This window comes from Meleagris gallopavo, chromosome 8 (genome assembly GCF_000146605.3).
Source record: "Meleagris gallopavo isolate NT-WF06-2002-E0010 breed Aviagen turkey brand Nicholas breeding stock chromosome 8, Turkey_5.1, whole genome shotgun sequence".
NCBI lineage: Eukaryota > Metazoa > Chordata > Aves > Galliformes > Phasianidae > Meleagris > Meleagris gallopavo.
The window spans coordinates 19,743,010-19,753,117 of record NC_015018.2 but is presented as its reverse complement, the minus strand read 5'-3'; the positions used below and the strand labels follow the sequence as shown (position 1 = coordinate 19,753,117).

At 36.3% G+C, this 10,108-nt stretch overlaps 1 protein-coding gene across 1 annotated transcript in view; it reads left to right on the top strand.

Annotated features, from left to right (window-relative positions):
* Positions 1 to 214: 214 nt before the first annotated feature.
* The window catches only part of PDE6C (phosphodiesterase 6C), a 29,060-nt gene continuing 19,166 nt past the window's right edge, over positions 215 to 10,108 (top strand). Inside the window, exons 1-2 of the mRNA XM_010714547.3 lie at positions 215 to 1,428; positions 9,857 to 10,009. Coding sequence (XP_010712849.1) covers positions 949 to 1,428; positions 9,857 to 10,009 — 633 coding nt within the window. The 5' untranslated portion in view covers positions 215 to 948. The remainder of the gene's footprint in view (positions 1,429 to 9,856; positions 10,010 to 10,108) is intronic.

Here is a 10,108-nt window from a genome sequence, read left to right as displayed (position 1 = left end):
GAACAGAGATCACCCACTTTTTCTGAAGAAAGCACAAAAGAAACTGCATTGCTTGAAGGACCCTATTTAGTCATTTGTGCTTATGGACTAAGAACTGTTGGATTTTGAACTCGATCTGGTATTCAAACCATTTTCTGATTTTACTATTTCATTTGGATTAATGATTTTTGAAAGAAAAACAAAAAACATTTACATAAAAATCATATCTGTTTGTGCTTAAGCATATTTTGATTCCTTTATTTCATCTTTACCTGGGTAAATGACATCTCTAAGCTCAGACTGTTTCAAAGTCTTTAGGATTTCATGCATTTTATGCACATATAACTTGGTAATTATTCTCTTTTAGTAATATAAATTCAATCATCTCTTGACTTAATGAAGGAAAAACAAATTTTGCAGTTAAAAAAAATCTGTAACGTTCTGTTTTCCTCCCTTTAAGCACCTCTCGCAAATACACGTGTACATGCCTGTGCACATGTACAATGTAGGATAGGTATCAAAGTGGAATTCCTGGAATTAAGTTTCAGTGGAAAACATTGGGTCTATAGTTGAATTTATCTACTGCAAATGAATGAGAAAACTTAAAAGACTACATCTACACCTCAGTCAAATTGATAAGGTCTAAGAATTCATTGGTTAGTTTCAAATACTAAAACGACTCCTTTAGGATTTATGAGCTAAGAATGCTTAGGGGTTTAGTGTCCTGACATCTCTTTAATTAGCAGTCTCCAAGATCTCACACTAAGACACTAAGCCAGTGCCTTCTGTCATATCTCAAGAGTTTCAGAAGGCTTGGAAGTCACAGAGGAAGGTGAATGTACTATGCCTTTGTACAGTATGTACAAAGTACTGTTTTCTTACTAGTACCAAGTTTAGTACTTCTTGCTACTGCTTCTGCTTTGATGGTGATGAAGTTCTGAAAGAAATCCTAAGAACAATCCAGCAAAAATGGGTGAGGTAAATAAAGATGCTGTTGAAAAATACTTGGAGAATAATCCCCAGTTTGCCAAGGAATATTTTGACCGCAAAATGAGGGCAGAAGTGCTGGGAAGTATCTTTCAAGTGAGCCCTGGAGATGTGAAGGAAGGAGTAAGCTTCAAGGACATGTCTCGCCTGGAGGAGTGTAATATACTTTTTGAGCTGCTGACAGAAATCCAGGATGAAGCAGGCTCTATGGAAAAGATTGTGCACAAAACCCTGCAGAGGCTGTCGCAGCTGCTGGCAGCCGATCGGTGTAGCATGTTTATTTGTCGTTCCCGAAATGGTATTCCAGAGGTAGCTACCAGGCTTCTCAATGTCACTCCAACTTCCAAATTTGAGGAGAATTTGGTGAATCCAGACAACGAGACTGTTTTTCCTTTGGACATCGGAATAGCAGGATGGGTTGCTCATACCAAGAAGTTTTTTAACATACCTGATGTGAAAAAGGTGAGTGATTTTCCCTGGGGGATGGGTTTCTGTGCATTTGCTCACTCAGCTTTCTTTCTGCAAAGGGCTTGAGGGTTTGGAGTCATGCTTTAGAGACATCCCCAAAACAGCAATCCAGATATAAGCAAGAGAAAAGCAACAGAAAATAATGCTTAAAACCCAGTATCACATCATGTAGCCTAATGAAGTAGTTCTAGTATCCTTGCACAATAATCAAAACCTGATTTACTGTAATAATGAAGGAGAATATCAGATATATATTAGAATTTATCAAATATATATCAGGATATATTAATAGACAAGTGAGCACTTGTGTTCCTATTGAACAAGGCAGGAGACTCCTATTGTTTTTTCCAGTATAGGTTTGCAAGGTCCCTTATCATTTGATAGTGCTATACACTTGTCTCTGAATATAATGTATCTGTAGCTTTCATAATTAGAGTGCTTCCTTACAATGTAAACGAACTCAGATGAAGATGGTGTCAACGTATATTCGGCTTCATGACTATGAATTTAAAGCAGTTTCAAATTATGAGTATGTCCAGATCCAACATGTGTTCAGAACCATCTGTGGAACAAGAGCTGCTTTGTTGTTTTCAAAGTTCCTGTTGAATTTGCACATAATATCTAGTTTATTTAACGTGCAGATAGGGGTTATAACAAATGTTACATGGAAATTATGTTGAATAATCAGACAGAAATGCATGAATAAGAATTGCTTTATAAATGGCTTTGAAATACATAGGGAAAGACAAAGGTGCTTTGATTGTTGTAGATTTCTTTAAAAGCAGCTAACCTTATATCATAACATGGCAGCTTCACCTCTTTTTAGTCTTCTTTGGAAAAGCTCAGTGTAATCAAATGATGGTAAAGATGAGTATATCAGAAGGTATCTGGCTTTCCATATTTCCTATACTGACAATTTAAAATTCTGAGGATTTTAGAGACAGAAACCACCTCAGTCTCGTAAGAGCGATGGAAATGCCTACATGTATTGCAATTTTCAATTTTTTTGGCAGGAGGTAAACGAAAAGTAACACATTCTGTCATGTTAAAAGTTGGCAGGCATAAAGGAAGGAAGTACTACTCTTAAAGATCAAAAACAATAAAAAATTTGCATGTGTGTGAAAAGAACATTCCATTACATAGTAAACTATCTAAGATATAAGTAGGAAGCATGAAAATAAACAGAAAAATGATTGATTTGAGAAAGCAAACCAGTTGATTTTTAACCACTGGGTTGCTTTCTTTGGTGGCTTCTGCTCTGACAAGAAGCATATGACTGCCTCTTACTACTACATTCGGAGATTGGAGGATAATCCTTCTAAATTCATAAGGCTGATTACACGAGAAAAGATCAGGAGGATCAAGAAAGATGTACCTTTTATCAGACACTGCACTGCTCCTAAATATCATTATGTGAGAGGCACCCAGAGCAGGGCTGCTCAAACATTTCTGTGCTATCAGTAGGACTTGTTCAAAATTTTGTGAGAAATATAATGTAAATAAGAGAATCTCTTTGTCTGTCTAGCACTGCTAAATATTCATTTTGCATGCATAAATGAATTAATGCTTGATGAATACCTATTCATCTATTATTCAACCACTCTGAAGCCATCTTCAGCATTCATTTACTCTCTTAGGATTACTGAGGTCCATGCCATTAGGCCACACTTAAAAAAATACAACCAAACCATGGAGCCATTAATCCACACTTAGTAACTGAATGTCACTGAAGTGTTAACATTTTACAAGTTAGTTACAAAACTCAAAGGGATTTTTCTGGAGCCAATATTTGTTATTTAAAAATTAACATGAAGGTCTCATTACTATCAGCATTTCCACCCAATTAGGAAAAAAATAAAAAAATCCAGTGTCCAAATCCACACTCTGCAGGCAAAGCTCTACTAACGTCATCAGAATCTTTATCTTTGTAAAAAGCACAGAAGTGCAAGTTTAGCCAGTAGTATTTAAGGAATATAGTCAGTCCATGGCAAAAGAAAGTAAGCCACTGAAGCCTTTATCATAATTTTGAAACAAGCATTAATTTTCAAATCACTTTGCTTGCACCTCTGTCAAACTAGATTGTCTGCTACCTAAATCCTGAGAAAAAAAATAGACAAGTGGAGTTAAATCTGAGAGAAATTTTGCCCCAATGTCTTGTCAGAATACAAAACGCGCAGTGAATACAAAGTGCAGAACGAATGATGGCTACAGTGCTTTAAGAATGTCATGTCTAACCACTTTATATTTCTGACACAATCCATATCCAAACAGTATTGCCTTTTTTTTTTTTCTTTTTTCTTTTTTAAAGTCTTAAGCTCCTGGTAACATTGTCAAACCCACAGCAAGACACTGTGGTGCTTCAATCACCATCCCTTTATAAGAGGAGGGAACAGAACAAAAGATCACAACTGCAATCAATCTTTGAAAAAACATGGGACTTCACTTTTAGTGCCTGGTAGCCAGTTCTTGAGAGATTACCTCCTTCAACCTGGAAAAGTACCAATAAACGTGAGGAAGCTCCTCATCCTGACTAATGCTACAGAAAAGAAAAGCAGGAGGAAAAGATACAGACCTTTCATAATTAACTTAGTAGCAAGAACAGACTCCCCCCCACAAGATTAAAGACTTGTTGACAGCAAGAGCTAATAGTATTTAATCCAGGATTTAACAGCAGTGAGAAATAGGAGGCAGGCAGGACCACTGCTGTAATGATTGGCCTCACGTTGTTCCCAAGGCCTAGCAGAGTACGCTACTTAAACATTCCAAAGCAAAATAACAGACTGCATAAAATCTGATACGCCCATTAGTATCCTATAAAAATTATCTGATAACACTAACAAAATGATAAAGATTTTATGTTACATCTTTTCCTAGGGTATCATTTCCAGATAGAGCTAAGACGTAAGACAAGAACTTCTGAGGAATTAAAATCCCACATTCTCAGCCTGTAAAATGCCAACATATATAGTATATATATTTGCTTTTATCCACTATGTATTTAAATTATGAATGAATAAACAACAGAGCATTGAGAAATTCAATGCTTCCATCTCAGATAGAACAGCCAAAGCACTGATCATCGTGGCACATAATTTAACCACAGGGAACCTGCAAAACAAATAATCTTAAACACATCTTCAAGTGGTAAGTTTCTGCATCAACCTTTGGTAAATAGAGTCAGCCTCCATTTGCATGAGTCTTTTCTTCTGGAGCTCTATTTTTCTTCAGTTAAAAAGTGGGAGATGTTTTCACATTGAGACTTTCTGAAGTGACAGGATTTTCAGAGTCATGGGAATGCACCAAACTCTGGAGCCTGGAATGAAGAAGAGACACCCTATCCGCTTTCTAGAATTTACACAGCATTGTAAAAATAACTTAAAGATTATCTGAAGACAGAAGAGAGCAAGTGGAAGCACGATGTGGCAGCTCAGTGCTTTGAACACTCACACTGCAGTGAGGAGGTCTGGACACCAAGCCACTGTCCAGCTGCTGGGCGTACAGTCATTCTGGTAATGTACTGCAAGAGTCCTGGGACCTAGCATTGATCTTAGACTGCATCCTAGGGCAAGAAGAGATTGATGGAATTGTGCTCATCCACATCAAAAATACAAAGCAGTGGGGAAGCCCAGGAGAGTGCAAGATGGTAAATGACACAACTCACTGACCTGAGAATGGTAGTGGGAAGGGATTAGGGAGGAAGAAGAAGGAGGAGTGGGAGTCACTCTGTGGTTAAGCTGGTAGCAGGCCTGCCATTTTGTAATGAGATGTCTCAGTTCTCATCCCCTAGGAATGTGGTCTTGAAGAAGAAACCCAAATATCCAACATATTGATGAAACACAGTAAGTTAAATAAGGTTTCACAGGCCAGTTAGATTATTGAAACAACTTTACTGAAACAAACTCAGAATTCTTAGAAGAAATTAGAAGAGCATCTTATTTCTGTGCATCTTTGCGCAGTGCTTCAGAAGCACTGCCTTCCTGAATGCTTCCCAGCATAAACTAAACATAAGGAAAAAACAGAGGTAGGTTTTTACCTGACTAGAACTTGCACTGTGTCTACATGCTAATATCTGCACCTTTGTTTCACCTTGCCATCTTGATAATAAAAAGATTGTCATAAACTCATACTTAAAATAGCAAATATTAAATGGGTAAATGGAAATCTGTTACAATCTGTTATAAAGACAAAGTTTCAGTCAAGAAAATATTTTAATACAGGAAACAATTTCTACTAATCATGTTTTCCGGGGGGGAAGAGAGGGTAAATTCACATCTTTCCTTCTTTCCTTGAATTAATTTGTGTTTAAAGAGGAAAGCTGCCAAAATGAAAAAATAAAAATTAAATACTAAAGTGAAAAATTCCCCTTTAGGCTTATTTTCTTGTTTTGTGTGAAAAAATTACTCAAGGAAATGTAATAATAACTCATTTTCATATAGTAGCAAAACATCTGCTACTTTTGGCAATAAAAAGCAGGAATGTCAGTGACATGACTGAAAACGTTTAATCCTCAAATGCTCATAAATCCTTAACTATTTTTACTTGCTTTCATTTTCAAAACTGTTGGGATCTTTAAGATATCCAATTCAATTTGTTCTGTAACACTAGCAAGTTACATGTTAAACTATAGCTGTCCTACATCCCTGAAAACAATTTTTTGAATGTGGCCCAGTGAATGGCCAAATAATTTAACTAATTGGTTTTTGTCTTGAATCAGACTGATGATATTGTCCTATCTGATGGTAGATGCCTTTTATACTCCATTTATAATTAAGTGCATCATTATGAAACAAAAACATTTGTGAGTAGAAATTAAGATAAGCAGAAACGTGAGGTGCAGCAATATGACACACCAATTCCCTACAACTCATCAATAAAAATGTTTTTTAAGGAATTTGAGCCAATGGAAGACAATCAGTGGGAGAACTAAATATCAGGAACAGGAAAAAATACAGCAAGGCTACCAGAAAGAAAAGCAGAAACATGTAAAGGTGGTGCAAAGAAAAGTGTAATAAAGATGACAGAAGTTCCTGTAGTTTCTGCTCCACTACTGGTCTAGTGGTTGGTGACCCTGCCAACAGCGGGGTGATTGAAACTAGATGATCTTTGAGGTTCTGTTCAACCCAGGCCATTCTATGATTCTGTGATACTGCTCCAGACCTATTGCTAGTCATCCATTTATTTTGCCATTCTGAACTCACCTACGGAACCCAGAATCTCCAATCCACAATGAGCATAGTAACAAATTAGTCATAACTGCATGGGCTCCCAGAAAGATGGAGGAAAATAGGCATTGGCTGTCTTGGCACTACCACCTCAGCTGTAGGATCAAGTCTTTCCATTTCTCCTCCATTGTGGTGTTAGAGGCACTTTGCCAAACTTACAATGGGGAATTGGCTGCACGGTAAGGTACTGATGCATCACTCAGAAGCAACACAGTAAGGGGGAAACAGGAAGAGTTTTTTGAATGGGAGTTGATGTGCAAACCAAAGTGTAAATGTTGCCTGTGAGACACAAACAAAATTACATCATATTGCTTCCAAGCAGGGCTCCAGTCAAGAAAGCAAAGTTCATGAAAAAGTCTCATTTCCTAATAGGTGAATCACATGTGTAATGAAGATGTTGAAGGTGGACCAGATAATAAGCAATCAAAAGGGAAAAAGTACACTGGATATGTGAAAAGTCTCATTTACTGGCAACTTTGAACTGCTGTTCCTCTTGCCTCAGATGAACGAATATAATCAGCCTTCACCCTGACTGACCAAACAGGGAAGAAGGATCCATACTCCTTTATGCTTTCAACTGATTTTCTTCTCAAATGTCTCCCTTTCTCTTTCTTTCCAAATTAACAAGGATCACACTATCTCATTACTTAGAATAATTTTGCATGTTTCTGATCAAATTTACACTCACTGAGTAATTTATGCTGTGGAGTTTGATGTGGAGGTTCCCAATAGTGTCAAGCTCAGTTGACTCAGGCTGCATTTTGCCATTCAGAAATGCTGAAGACAGTACAGTGTTATGGAACAGAGTGTTGCAAACCCTAAGATAATGTTGTGAACTGAGAGATGCAGTTCCATTATTAAATATGACATAATGGTTGAACAAACATTAGAACAATGGTCTTCATTATGTTTTTAAATTTGGCACAGAATAAACCCTGTGAAAGTTTAAAGATTCTGGAGAACTCTTTTTTTTTTTATATAGTTCGCTTAAGGAACCAGTCAATGAGGCAGAATTCATCAGAAAAGAAATAGCAAAAGGTTATTACATAGATGAACATCTCTCTCCTAAGAAAGGAATCAAGATCTGCAGAGAGAACCATGAAATAAAAGAGAGACAAGATGGTTTCTTCTTCTACATGGTCCATCAATAAGAACTTTCCAGAACCAATACAGTAACACTGATTTTTGAAAACAAAACAAGGTGATTTATGTAACTGAAAATTATTATCTGCTCATATACTCTGGGAAGCAGGGGTATTAAAAAAAAAAAGTTAGTTTTCAGACAAGTGGCTTTTTCTCCATTTGACCTTATCACCAACACAAACTTACAGCTGTGCAGCTACAGTTCACAGTCAGCTGTGTCTCAGCAGGCAAGCTTATTAATAAACACCATCCAAGGAAAATAAAAAATATTTTTAGAAATAACCAATTTTTCCCTTTCACAGAGGTATAATCACACTCTTCACAGCAGTGAATTACTTTTTTGTAAATTCCACTGCTACCATTTAAATAGAACATAGAGAAATCAAAGTTATCTAAAGTTATCTAAATTAAGCAAACATAGAGCATTATGTTTATAACTCATTGGAAAAGGTTTATCATAATGATGTGTAGTATTTGTAAGTTACAGTGAGATAAAGCTGGTGTCCTGGCATAGAGAATGAAGAAAAATGAATTCGTCATTTCAAGTAAACTGGCTAGAATAACGGTCAGCTGTCAAACCACCCTCCAATCTTTTTAATCATCTGTAACAGAAAGATAAACACAGAGAGGGGTCCTGATTTTCCTCTCATGTAAGCTGGTCCTAGCTTAGTGCAAGTCCAGGATGCGTTGCACAGATTAGCATGTATCTACAGAGTACTGTGGTACAGTAAGAGGCTATGCATCTTAGCTTCAAAAGGAGCTAGTAGAAAACACTTGCAAATGTAGAGAATTGTGAACAAACTGCCTTTCCCCCATCTTTTTTAAGTCTGTTTTATGATTTAACTGAAAGTTCACAACAGCACTCTAAAAGATGGCTCCATTTATAAGGTCAGGCTCAAATAAATTGTCTACCTTAGTATAATAGGAACAGAAAGTAGGAATAGCAGTAGGAGCAGAAAGACATTATTCTGGCTCTGATACTAAAAGATTATTTGATTTTGAACGGGATTTTCCAGACATTATGAAAAGTGATTTTCTTCAAAGCCAAAGGAGCTTATGTTCTCAAGAGAAAATCTTAAAATCTTGACTGGGAACAAACTACTACCAATTATGAGCAAAATTTTCAATATTGATCTAAATCACAAAATTTTGCTTGCATACAAAAATCACATGATTCAAGTCTTTGTATATGCTGTGAAAAAGTTATCAGTGCATTATGAGGTATTTTTACCTATCTGCACTGAACTATCCAGGCACAGTTCAGCTTGGCTTGTGGTTACAGATCTTTTTGCTTACTGACATAGACTTGCATCCTTTAAAATTTTCCTGCCATCTCTAAAAATCTTGTGACCAAAATCCTTCTTCCTAAGCACCACTACTCGTACCTTCAGTTAAAGAAATTAAGACTCAACTGCTGCATCCAGATGATTCGACTCACTTCATGTATAGTATACAAGTCCCTTTTAAGTAAAGTATTAAGAGATCAGGAATTCAGTTAAGTGAGACATCCCTATAGCTTTTTCCTAGAAAAAGAGAAAGCAACAACACATGGCTAAGTCGGGTGTGCATCAGCTAGGGATGCCTCCCCGCCAGATGCATTTTCAGCCACAAAGATTGTAAATAGTTTCACATGTAGTTTTTAATACCATGTGTTGGGATAGTATCATTCATTTTATCTACAGAAGTAAATGAATAATAATAAATATTAATGGAGTTATGAATTAAATCTCTTTCATGCACACCACATGCATTAGACTATTAGGTACCCACAAATTCATATTATTCTCTGCTTTATTTGAGCTTTTAATTCCTCAAATACGTCTTGAACTTGGTTGCAGTATCCACATTCATAGCCAATTCTTAAAAATGTATTTACATGCAACTCTGTGACACTGTATTAAATAATGATAATAGTTTGGGCAGTATCAATTAACTGCACCGTGAAATTGTGTTTATATCATTGCAAATACAAATTATGAAATACAATAACCATTTACTTTTAATATAATAATTAACTGTAATGTATTTAAACTGTGTTTTTTATTATTTTTTTTCAGAATAACCATTTTTCGGACTTTCTGGACAAAAAAACTGGTTATACAACTGTCAATATGTTGGCAATCCCAATCACACAGGGTAAAGAGGTGCTTGCTGTTATCATGGCTCTCAACAAATTAAATGCCAGTGAGTTCTCGAAAGAGGATGAAGAGGTAATAAACTCCTATTACACAACAGCACACTCACTACTTCACCAATTGGTTTGAATGAATCTACCTCTTGATTTGAAAATGTCTTATTTTTGGCTTTTT